The sequence below is a fragment of the Phacochoerus africanus genome, chromosome 7 (genome assembly GCF_016906955.1).
Source record: "Phacochoerus africanus isolate WHEZ1 chromosome 7, ROS_Pafr_v1, whole genome shotgun sequence".
Classification (NCBI taxonomy): domain Eukaryota; kingdom Metazoa; phylum Chordata; class Mammalia; order Artiodactyla; family Suidae; genus Phacochoerus; species Phacochoerus africanus.
The window spans coordinates 7,565,118-7,578,138 of NC_062550.1; the positions used below are offsets into that span (position 1 = coordinate 7,565,118).

At 39.7% G+C, this 13,021-nt stretch overlaps 1 protein-coding gene across 1 annotated transcript in view; it reads left to right on the top strand.

Annotated features, from left to right (window-relative positions):
- ST13 (ST13 Hsp70 interacting protein) overlaps nt 1-13,021 on the top strand; it is a 34,673-nt gene that overhangs the window by 18,719 nt on the left and 2,933 nt on the right. The window contains exons 6-10 of the mRNA XM_047786176.1: nt 3,199-3,283; nt 3,408-3,518; nt 6,500-6,602; nt 7,955-8,071; nt 10,123-10,171. Of these exons, the coding sequence (XP_047642132.1) occupies nt 3,199-3,283; nt 3,408-3,518; nt 6,500-6,602; nt 7,955-8,071; nt 10,123-10,171 (465 nt within the window). The remainder of the gene's footprint in view (nt 1-3,198; nt 3,284-3,407; nt 3,519-6,499; nt 6,603-7,954; nt 8,072-10,122; nt 10,172-13,021) is intronic.

A 13,021-nucleotide genomic window follows, 5' to 3' on the forward strand; every position in this document is an offset into this window, starting at 1 on the left:
TGTGACTAACTTTTACATACATTTTGAAGATCATCATACCATTAGATCTGCTAGTCAGATCCCATATTTTGCCTTCCTAGCCTTATTCTCTTTTTGAATATTAACCCTTCATTCCAGCCAGACCTCACTTTCCTAGAATGTTCCCTTACCTGTGCTTCATTGCTTCTCTATAAAACTATTCACCTGTGTTGACTTGTAATTTGTACCCATCGGTTAATCCCAGCTGCTGCTCATCCTGACCATCCTTTCTTCATTTTTCTGCTACTGAAGATGTCTACCCAACATTTAATTGTGTCTTCCACATTCCTGGAAGCTTTATTATGCTTTGGTTTTTGTTTTATTGTTTTTTTCTTTTTAGGGCCACACCCTTGGCATATGGAAGTTCCCAGGGGTGAAATGAAAGCTGTGGCCGCCAGGCTATGCTGAAGCAATGCCGGGTCCCTGACCCACTGAGCAGTGCCAGGGATTGAACCTGTATCCTCATGGATACTGGTCAGATTTGTTTCTGCTGTGCCACAATAGCCAACTCCAGTTTAATTGTTTTAATTGTGCATTACTTCATTAAAATTTCATGCTTGCCCATTTTACAGATAAATGAATAACTTGAGGGCTCAGAGGGGTTTTGGCTTCCCCAGGATCTTACTGTGTCATACTATCAACTCATTTATTATTTTTGTCGCGTATTTTTGCATATTGTCTTGCTTTATTAATTTATTTTTTTGGTTACACTTCTGACATGTAGAAGTTCCTGGGCTAGGGTTTGAACCTGCAACAAAACTGTAACCAGAGCCACAGCAGTGACAATGCCCCAAGAGAACTGCTGTCTTATTTAAAAAAATTTTTTTATATATGTTGCCTAAGCAATAGTTAACAAAGTGAAAATGAAGCAGCCACCACCTAAGTAACATTCTTGTTTTTCCTTATTTTTTTCAAAGCTGTGTTTATGTGTAAATATAGCCTAGTTCTGACTTTAGAATAAGTGCAATTTTATGGTACATCCTAAAGAGGTAAAACAGTAGTATTCTAAGCTAGGGATTGTAGGTTCAGGCCCCATCTGGGGTTGGAGAGGCAGGAATATAGTTAAACCCTGGACTTAAGAAACCCAAGTTCCTGGGTTTGAATCCCAGCTCTGGTACTTAATAGCTAGGTAAACTTAGGGAAGTTAACTCTCTTTGCCTCTGTTTTTGTTTCCTTCTCTGTAAAATAAGGGTAGTAGAACCTACCTAATAGAGTCATAAGAAATAAATGAGTAAATATGTGTAATGTGCCTGGAGTAGTACTGTTCTTATTAAGACCTTAGTGTTTCCAGCTGTCATATATTTTTGTTATGCTTTTTTTAGTTTAATATGTTTGTTCAACAAATACTTATTGAAGGCATACTGTGTTCCAGGCAGTGTTTTAGATGCTGAGACCTCTTTTGTAGTCCACGTGGCTAATGATGATGGCTTGCATTGGGAAAAAGGGTCCCAAACTTCCGATGTTTATACTGTCCTTACTGTTTTCATTTTTTCACAGCAATCCTAGTCTAAAAGGAATACATATTTTATACTGTATTTAGATCCAAACAGTCTAATAGGTATCTGTGTCCTAGCAAGTTGGAGTTTGAAAAAGTAATTAAACACAAATTGAAAGAAAATATATTCAATTTAATTCTTAAATAACTATTTTCTAGTAAGCTGTGGATATGTGTTGGGCACTAAACAGCTTCTCAAATCTTGGAATAAGTTGGGACACTGCCACCTTCATTGCCTGCTCCACATCATTTTTTCTGCAGTTCCTGATTTTTTATTTTTATTTTTTCTTTTAGGGCTGCACCTGCGGCACATGGAAGTTCCCAGGCTAGAGGTCGAATTAGAGCTGCAGCTGCTGGCCTGTACCACAGCCACAGTAATGCGGGATCTGAGCCACATCCACGACCCACGCCACAGCTCGCGACAACGCTGGATCCTTAACTCAGACCAGGGATTGGACCCGAGTCCTCATGGACACTAGTTGGGTTCTTTTTTTTTTTTTATAATTGTCTTTTTAGGACACACCGGAGGCATATGGAAGTTCCCAAGCTAGGGGTTGAATCGAAGGTGTCACCGGCCTATGCCACAGCCATACCAACATTGGATCTGAGCCAAGTCTGCGACCTACACCACAGCTCACAGCAACGCTGGATCATTAACCCACTGAGCAAGGTTAAGGATCAAATCTGAGTCTTCGTGGGTACTAGTTGGGTTCATTACTGCTGAGCCCCAACAGGAACTGCTTAGTCAGGTTCATAACCCACTGAGCTGCAATGGGAATGCCAAGAGTTCTTGATTTTTACCACAGCAACTGCTAAACAACAGTTTTTTTGGCTCAGTGGGTTAAGGATCTGAAGGTGTCTTTGAGGATGCAGGTTCCATCCCTGGCCTCACTCATTAGGTTAAGGATCTGGGATTGCAGTAAGTTGTGGCGTAGGTTACAGATACAGTTTGGATCTGCTGTGGCTATGGCATAGGGCTTTGATCGATCCCTGGCCCGGGAACTTCCATATGCCACAAGTGTGGCCATAAAATGAAAAAAAAATTTTTTTTTTCAAAGATACTATCAGAATATAGTGGTAATGAATGTAGTGATCCAGTGTTGAAACTAATAGACATCTAGCCAGCAGTTCATGTGATGCCAGATAAACTGTCTCAATCTCTTTGGTGCACTGTGTGGAAACCTTGGGTCTAGGGTGATAAGGTGAGGAATGGTTTTATATATATCTATCCCCCCCCACACACACCCCCCCCATGGCATATGGGAATTAAATTCCTGGGCTAGGGCTTGAATCCAAGCAGCAGCACCATAGCTGCTAACCCACTGCACTGGGCCTGGGATTGAACCTGTGCCCCTGCAGAGCGAAGGCTGGATCCTTAACTTTCTGTGATATAGTGGGAACTCCAGATTCTCTGGTGGTTTTTGTTTCTTTTTGCTTTTTTTGCTTTATAGGGCCCAACCGAGTCTGTATGGAAGTTCCCAGGCTAGGGGTCAAATTGGAGCTGCAGCTGCCAGTCTACACCACGGCAGCACAGGATCCCCAGATCCTTATCCCACTGAGTGGGGTGATGGATTGAATCCGAATCCTCATGAGTACTAGTCAGGTTCTTAACGTTCTGAGCCACAACGGAAACTCCCTAATATTTTGTATCGACTATTTCTCAGTAAACTTTTGTTTCACTTCAGGTGAACTGCAGAAAGCCATTGACTTGTTCACAGATGCCATCAAGCTAAATCCTCGTTTGGCCATTCTGTATGCCAAGAGAGCCAGGTGAGAACTCTAAATAAAAAAGCTAATTTCTCCTTATTTATTTAAATAAGAATTGCCTTGTGGCAATCCCAAAGATGTAATTGTTTGAAATGAATGCTTTTTTAACATCATACTTATTTTTTAGTGTCTTCATCAAATTACAGAAGCCAAATGCTGCCATCCGAGACTGTGACAGAGCTATTGAAATAAATCCTGATTCAGCTCAGCCATACAAGTGGCGAGGGAAAGCACACAGGTAAATAATGAGACTTGGTTAATTTTTAAATCTGATGTTTTAATATATTTTCTTTAAAAACAAATTGTATTTAACTTTAATGTTATACATGCTAAATATGAAGAATTGTTGGACTGTCATAAGAAACAAAGAAAATAAAAATTCTTTTTATACTTTCCACTCAATGAATGCCACTGACTTTGGCAATATAGAGCCAGATGTAAGGTAAGGGTTTTTTTCAAAGTTATCTTGAGGAAAAAGAGTGGCTTTGTATCAGTGTCTTAAAAACTTTCTTTTATTTTTAGACTTTATCTTTGTAACTTAATGTTAAAAAATATATATATATATATATATATATATATATATATATTTTATTTTATTTTTGTCTTTTTGCCTTTTCTCGGGCCGCTTCCCACAGCATATGGAGGTTCCCAGGCTAGGGGTTCAATCGGAGCTGTAGCCGCCGGCCTACACCAGAGCCACAGCAACGCGGGATCCGAGCCATGTCTGCGACCCACACCACAGCTCACAGCAACGCTGGATCCTTAACCCACTGAACAAGGCCAGGGATCAAACCCGCAACCTCATGGTTCCTAGTCAGATTCGTTAACCACTGTGCCACAACAGGAACTCCCCAGTATATTATAGAAAAGGGAATTCACCAGCCTCAGACTACTTTAGTGATGGTTGGGTCACCTGAAAAATCAGATAAAGAGGAGAATAAAGACGTTAATTTAACCCAGAGTAGTAATCAAACCAGGAAGCAAAACGTCATATACAGATGAGTATTAGTGGTTTGGGGGATAAATGTCCAGCACTTTAACATCTTACATGGATTGAAAAAGGGACTGTGCTTTAAGTGTGGATGGAAACGAATGAAAATAGATATGCTTGGGACCAACTGCATTAGATAACTAAAAAAAGTAGCTCTAGTGATTATGAAGATAAAAGTCAAAGGTACAGCTAAGAGGTTTGAAAAATTTTTTTATCAGTGCTGAGTATACAAAAGGGTCATGCATTGCTGTTGGTTGTCTTAGGACTGATCCTACTAGTCTTTGAGCGTTTCTTTGCCTTCTGGTACAACACGTCATCTTGTACATGGACTTAGAATAGGCCGTTTCTCCAGGAAGCCATGGTTTATTTTAGTGGAGATTATTTTGCAGAAGAAGAGGTTTGACCACTAGGTATGTCCATTGCTTCCAGGAAAGCATCACTATCATTTCAATTAAGAAAGTCAGAAAAAAGCGTTTTAAAAATAATCATTTTAGGGAAAAAAGTTTTGAAATTTTGAGCTAGTATTTTCAATTAAAATTCAGCTTTAAATGTTTTCCTTTTTATTTTGTATTTTTGACATATTATCCTGGTATCAGAAGTCTTTGCTTCTAATGTATTTACTTGTGTTACCCTACAATATACGTAAAATTGTTTTAGAATCATACCTTTTAAATCATATTCTCCAAGTAAAGCTTAAAGTGTTTTTGCAGTTTTTATCTTCAGAATATACTTAAGACACACAGAATCCTAGTTTAAAACTTAACTTGAGGAGGAGTTCCCGTCATGGGACAGTGGTTAACGAATCCGACTAGGAACCATGAGGTTGCAGGTTCGATCCCTGGCCTTGCTCAGTGGGTTGAGGATCCGGCATTGCCGTGAGCTGTGGTGTAGGTCACAGACGCGGCTTGGATCCCACATCGCTGTGGCTCTAGGAGTAGGCTGGTGGCTATAGCTCCAACTCAACCCCTAGCCTGGGAACCTCCGTATGCGTTGGGAGCGGCCCTCGAAAAGGCAAAAAAACAAACATTAAAAAAATTTACTTGCGGAGTTCCCGTTGTGGTGCAGTGGAAACGAATCTGACTAGGAACCATGAGGTTGAGGGTTTGATTCCCCCCTCCCCATTATATAAACCGACAACTTTGAATTCATCAAAAACAAGGTTAACGTGATGTGTATTTAGCATGCTACCTTCTATATGAGATGCAAAACAACACATTTAAACAGGAGAGGCAGGGTGGATCAGAAGAGATAGGTAAAAATGGGAGTATAGGACAGCAGTGCAAATGAGAGACTTCTCTGGGTATACTTATTAACTCAGTTTTAACTCTTTTTTTCTTTTTTTTGTCTTTTTGCCTTTTCTAGGGCCGCTCACAGGCTAGGGGTCGAATTGGAGCTGTAGCCACCAGCCTATGCCAGAGCCACAGCAACGCACGATCCGAGCCGCGTCTGCGGCCTACACCACAGCTCACTACAACACCGGATTCTTAACCTACTGAGCAAGGCCAGGGACCGAACTTGCAACCTCAAGGTTTCTATTTGGATTCGTTAACCGTTGAGCCACGACAGAACTCCAGTTTTAACTCTTTAAACATTGCAAAGTTCCTGGATCAGGGATTGAGCCTGAGCCACAGCTGCGACCCAAGCCACTGCAGTGATACCATCAGATCCTTAACCTGTTGTGCCACAAGGGAACTCTCATATCTTTTTAAATTCTATTATATTCTGAATTTAAAACCATTAAAAAAAATTTTTTTAAACATTTTCAGTTGCTATTACAGAAAATTTACTCTTAAATTTTTATAGAGTAGAACATAGTAATTGAATTTGTTCAATAGAATTTATAATTTAGTATTTAATGTATTTAAATCTCTTTAGTATTTAAATCTCTTCTGTAACAGTCCTTTTTTAGGAGTTTCTGTCATGGCTCAGTGGTTAACGAACCGAAAGTGGGTTTGATCCTTGGCCCTGCTCAGTGGGTTAAAGATCCGGTGTTGCCGTGGTCTGTGGTGTAGGTCGCAGGTGCGGCTCAGATCCATGTTGCTGTGGCTCTGGCGTAGGCCGGCAGCTACAGCTCGAATTCATCCTCTAGCCTGGGAACCTCCATATGCCTCAGGTACAGCCCTAAAAAGACAAAAAAGACCAAAAAACAGTCCTTTTTTATAGTAAGGAAGAAAAGCTTACATAAATATGTACAAAAGGATCATAAAATTACTTTAAATCTATTTCAGACTTTTGGGCCATTGGGAAGAAGCAGCCCATGATCTTGCCCTTGCCTGTAAGCTGGATTATGATGAAGATGCTAGTGCAATGCTGAAAGAAGTTCAGCCAAGGGTATGTTAGGGAAAGGGAGGTCATTAACTGATAGTCCATGGCTGTAGTACTTATACTTACTCTGGCAGTAAATTAACTGCAAAACAGATGCGAAGAAATCAACGTTTGGAAGTTACAATCTGTAATCACGTAAATTTCTGTTGAATTCAGGAAATCTCATTGAGTTCTCATGTTTTCATTTGTCATGCAGTATTATAAATGTGATCCAAGACTGAGTCTAGTCTGTGTTTATTTCTGTCTAAAATTATTAGTTAAAATAATTTTGGTGCATTTACATGGTAAATCTTTCAGCTTTGTGGGAAGTTGCATTATCAAGAATTTATTTTCAGAGATTTTGAAATTATGGAGCTAACTCCACAAAGTTATGTGAGATATTCTAGAGCTAGGTTCTTTAAAAATAATCATGAATAAGGTAAAGTAATGCATGTGAATCTCATATTTATTTTATTCTGTGGATGAATAATGTATTCCAGATATTTGGCATGGACTGTGTACTGGTGGTGCCTGGTACATACATTTTCCCATCATCTTATAGCAGTTAAGACTATCATACTTTGGAGTTCCTGTCATGGCTCAGAAATGAATCTGACTAGCATCCATGAGGACGCAGGTTCGATCCCTGCCCTCGCTCAGTAGGTTAAGGATCTGGCATTGCCCTGAGCTATGGTGTAGGTCACAGACTTAGTTCAGATCCAGCGTGACTCTGGCTATGGCATAGGCCGGCAGCTATGGCTCCCAACATTTTCAACCCCTAGCCTGGGAACCTCCATATGCCGTAGGTGCGGCCCTAAAAAGACCAAAAAAGACTATCATACTTCTCCTCCCTGCTCCCTTCCTTTACTGAGGAGAAAAACCTAACTGCTATGTGTTAGGGAAGTAACTGACTGGTATGTGTGTTCCCAATCTCTGCCTTCCAGTGGCAGGTAGCAGGCAGGAGTTGTCATGCGATTTCATACCTGTCCTTGCAGTAGTCAATTTGTTGAGACTTATAACATTTATCTTTGACTTCAAATCCAAGCCTCTTTCCTCTCTTTCACAGTGGACTTGTTAAAGCCTGAGTTAGATCTTTTTCTAAATGATAAATCTAACTCATTATTCAGAAGAACTATGTGTTGAATTAAAACTCTTTACAAAGGAAAGTAATTCTTTAACAAAACCATTGATTTGGGAGTTCTCTGGTGACAGAGTAGGTTAAGGATCCAGCATTGTCACTCCTGCAGCCTGGGTTGGTGTTATGGTGTGGGTTTGATCCCTGCCTGGCCCAGGAACTTGGCCAAAAAAAAAAAAACCGTGTTGATTTGTGTCGGCATTATTCAACTTTCAGAAAAGACATATGGCGCTTCTTTTTCTAGGCCCAAAAAATTGCTGAACATCGGCGCAAGTATGAGCGAAAACGTGAAGAGCGAGAGATAAAAGAAAGAATAGAAAGGGTTAAGAAGGCTCGGGAAGAACATGAGAGAGCCCAGAGGGTAAGACTTGTATGATTAAACTGTGAAAGGCAAATGTAGTAGAATTTTTTTGAATATCTCTCTAATTCCTATCCCTCTTACTTAGTGCTGGCTGCGGTACTCAGTAGGATAATGATTCTACTCTGGAGTTTTCCTTCCCCTCATTATCTCTAATTTGTGGGGATATTTTTAGTCTTCAAATTCTTAAGTGAGTTTATATTTCACCAATTTATATTCTTATTTGTGTTCTCCTAAAATCAAGGCTTTTTCCTGGTCAGGTAATTAATTTTAAATTTGGGGAGTTCCCATTGTGGCTCAGCAGTAACAAACCCAACTACTAGTATATATTAGGACACTGGTTTAGTCCCTGGCCTTGCTCAGCAGATTAAGGATCCAGCATTGCCATGAGCTGTGGTGTGAGTCGAAGACGTGACTCTGATTCAACCCCTAGCCTGTGGACTTCCATATGCCTTGGGAGTGGCTTTAAAAATACAAATCAATAAAACTTGGGATATTTGTCTTCTTTAGGATACATGCCCTGATTATCTAAAGTTTTATGATTCCTTCTGTTTTAATAGGAGATTCATAGCTATTTATAATTGACTTTAGTTAGAGTTCCTCCTATGGCACAATTGGGTTCAGAATCTGACGGCATGGCTCAAGTAGCCACAGAGCCGAGAGTTAGACCCCAGCTCATCACAGTAGGTTAAAGGAACCAGCATTGTTGCAACTGCTGCCTAGATCACAGGTGTGGCTCGAATTCAGTCCCTGGCCTGAAAAAAAATGAAATAAAATTGACTTTAGTCGTTGTAGCAACATGGAGAGACCAAATAAGTGAAGTAAATCAAAAAAAGACAAATAATCATATGATGTTGCAAATATGTGGAATCTAAAAACATTATACCAATGAATTTACCTTCAAAACAGGAATAGACTTAAAGATATAGAAACTTGTGGTTTTCAAAGGGGAAAGAGGCATAAAGTAGGAATTTGGGATTAGCAGATTCATACTACTATATATAAAATAATAACAAAGTCCTACTGTATATACTCAATATCTTGTAATCTATGTTAGACAAGAATTTGAAAAAAGTTTATATAGTTATATATATGTTATATACATAAATATATGTGTTATATGTAACTGTGTATTTCACTGAATCACTTTGCTATCCACCTGAACCTAACAACATTGTAAATCAACACTCAAATTTTTAAAAAATTTAATAAGTAATGTTTGCTCTAGTTTTTCTTTAGTTTCCATTACAAATTATGCTATATAAAATTTAGAAGAAAAAAGTCCATAATTTCTCTGCAATATTGTTGCTGCTATTATTGAGGTTTCTTATAGCTTTTTTCTATATTAGCTTCTTACATCAACAGAATCAATTTTCATCTGCTTATTTCCAGCATCGTTGAAGGATATAAAACTATATTATAGTTACATAATGTTACAACCTGTTTTGTTTAATATTTTTAATTCAGTATGCTTGATTTTTTAGGATTATCGTTCATAATACCCAAGAGTAATTTTTACATTTATATATTCCTTCATAACTGCTCATGAGGGAAATTGTTTTCCCTTTGTCTTTAAGAAAACAGCAAAAACAAACTTGTAAGTCTCCAGTTGTATTTGTTGTTGAGTTTTGTAGAGGAGAGTATGGAAATGGTGAACCTGGGAAACAAAAGCCATGGCAGCCTTAGTAGTGCCAACATGTGCTTTTATTTTGGAGCTTTAAAGCAGTAAGAATTTAATTTTCATAATCATGAGCAGACATCAGTGCTGTGAATTGCTTTCCAGGTTTTTTCCCTCCCCCAAGTTGAAGTAAAATACGACTTGAAATCAGTACCAAAAGTAAAATGTACTCCTTGAGAATCCAAATGAAAATTGTTTTCTTGGAGGATGGGGTGTCTCCTTTAGTTTAGTACTGCCATTTGAAACTTGTCATTCCTTTTAGTCCTTTAACTAGCTTATTTTATATTTTTTTCGTTGTTTTGCTTAGATAGCATAGAAGTGGACAGCAGACTTCCCCCTCTCATTAAATAAATTTTTTTTTTTTTTTTTATTAAAGGAGGAAGAAGCCAGACGGCAATCAGGAGCTCAGTATGGCTCTTTTCCAGGTATTTTAAAAGAAAAATTAAAACTCTTAATATTAAGTAATTGCAGAATACTCTGATTTGGGGGCTCAGGTACGTATATTGTATTTAGTACTATTAGTCCCTCAAATACTGTATGTCAGCCTCTAGAAGTTTCGTTCTCTTTAAAAATTTTGTTAGTGGAAATACAGTATATGACTTCCCTTGTATTTTGAGCATTATACTTTTTTGGTGGGGGTAGGGGGGTTGGTCTTTTCTATGGTTGCACCCACGGCATATGGAGGTTCCCAGGCTAGGGGTCCAGTCAGAGCTACAGCTGCCGGCCTACGCCAGAGACACAGCAACGCGGGATCCAAGCCGTGTCTGACCTACACCACAGTTCATGGCAACACTGGATCCTTAACCCACTGAGCAAGGCCAGGGATCCAACCCACAACCTCATGGCTTCTAGTCAGATTTGTTAACCACTGGGCCACGACGGGAACTCCTTTTTGGTCTTTCTCTATGGCCGCTCCTGCGGCATGTGGAGGTTCCCAGGCTAGGGGTTGAATCGAAGCTGTAGCTATTGGCCTACACCACAGCCACATCAATGCCAGATCTGAGCCGCATCTGTGACCTACACCACAGCTTATGGCAATGCCAGATCCTTAACCACTGAGTGAGGCCAGGGATTGAACCTGCGTCCTCATGAATACTAGTCAGATTGATTTCCGCTGAGCCATGATGGGAACTCCGAGCAGTATGCTTTTTAAAGATAGATAACTTTTATTGAGGCCTGATCTTTATATTTTATTAAAAGGCCATAAGAATTTATTATGACGGAAGTATTAATTTACTAAAGTATTCTTAAATTGCCGTAATAGAATTTTGTTCTGTTACACATTGGTATTCATGAGGATAGCTGGAAAAGCATGGAGTCATTAAACACAAAACATGTTTTGAGTTCAGTATAAAATTAATATACATTCTTCCCTTTCTTGCAAATGTCAAGTGATTAGAAATTACTAGTGAGGCAAAGCCTTGAATGATTGCAGAGGCCTATGTGATACAGGCAGAAAAACTTTTTTTTTTGTCTTTTTGCCATTTCTTGGGCTGCTCCCGTGGCATATGGAGGTTCCCAGGTTAGGGGTTAAATCTGAGCTGTAGCCACTGGGCTACGCCAGGGCCACAGGAACGTGGGATCCAAGCCGCGTCTGCATCGTACACCACAGCTCATGGCAACACCGGATTCTTAACCCACTGAGCAAGGCCAGGGATCCAACCCGCAACCTCATAGTTCCTAGTCGGATTCGTTAACCACTGCGCCACAATGGGAACTCCGCAGAAGAACTTTTAAAAAAGCACTCAGAGGATATATTTTGGGTACTTCCTAAATGAGACATTATGAAATTTACACAAAGACCAGAAGAGACCCTTTTTTTTGTCTTTTTAGGGCCATACCCACAGCATATGGAGGTTCCCAGGCTACAGATTGAATTGGAGCTGTGGCCAGTGGCCTACGCCATAGCCACAGCAATGCCAGATCCAAGCCACGTCTGCGACCTACACCACAGGTCATGGCAACGATAGATCTTTAACCCACTGAGCAAGGCCAGGGATCGAATCTGTGATTCAATTTGTTTCTGCTGAGCCATGATGGGAACTCCCAGAAGAGGTGTTTTTTTAAGTTAGTAATTTGAATAGGGAATCAGCGGCCCCAAAGTAACTAGCTTTCTCTTAAAGGTTTATAGATTATAGAGGCAGCTTCACACCATTTAATATGTCTCGGCCACTGCTTAGCACTTACATGGTTAGAGGTTAGAAAAGGTACTCTGTACTCTGGAAGGTCATGTGCCAAAAGCAACAACAACAGAAGAAAGAACACACTTTGCATACATTGACGATGACTTGGAGAGAATGTGAGAAAATAAAGTTTAGCTCAGAGCTGCTTTGTTGTTCAACTTACAAATCAATTTTATGTCAGGTACCTTTGTTTTAGAAAATGACCACTAATTTGGACTAATACTAGAGATTTTTGTTAAATGGATTTTATCATGTAGATTGGACAAGCAGATGGGCTAACTATTGTTGCCTTGGGCCAGTAATTTTTTTTCAGGTAGAAACTTGTTTTTGAAAGTCAGTGGCAAGAGCTCCCATCATGGCTCAGCGGTAACAAACCTGACTAGTATCCGTGAGGACACGGGTTTGGTCCTTGGCCTCACTCAGTGGGTTAAGGATCCGTCATTGCTGTGTGCTTTGGTGTGTGGGCTGGTAGCTGCAGCTCTGATTTGACCCCTAGCCTGGGAACGTCGTGTACCAAGGGTGCGGCCAAGACCCCCCCCAAAAAAAGTCAGCAGGAAAAGAAGCCAGAAGTTGTTTTCAGACCCCATTAGATCTCTTTATCTGTCATGGTTAATTATTTATGGGTATGTTTGAATTATTGAGGCAGATGGAAATCATTTTGTTATACATATTTATCGTCTTACTTAAAATGACCCTTTATCTATAGAATACATTGTGACTTGTATTTCTCTTCAGTATGTCCCTGTATTAATGGTTAAGTGTGATTTTAGGATATCTCTAATAGACATGAAGATTTATTGTAGTGGAAAACTGAGTAGAAAAGTTTGGGTTTGTAATCTAAAAATATGCCAGGAGAATTAAATCCTTTTTGCTAGAGCATTCTTTTCAGTATAAAGAAGCAGCAGCACAGCACCAGGAATGTTTGTTAAAAGTACACATTTCTGGAGTTCTTTTGTAGCACAGCTGGTTAAGGATCTGGCCTTGTCACTGTAGTGGCTCTGGTTGTTGCTATGGCATGGGTTTGATCCCTGGCCCAGGAACTTAAAAATGTTTCAGGCACGGCCCCCGAAAAACAAAACCAAAACAAACTAG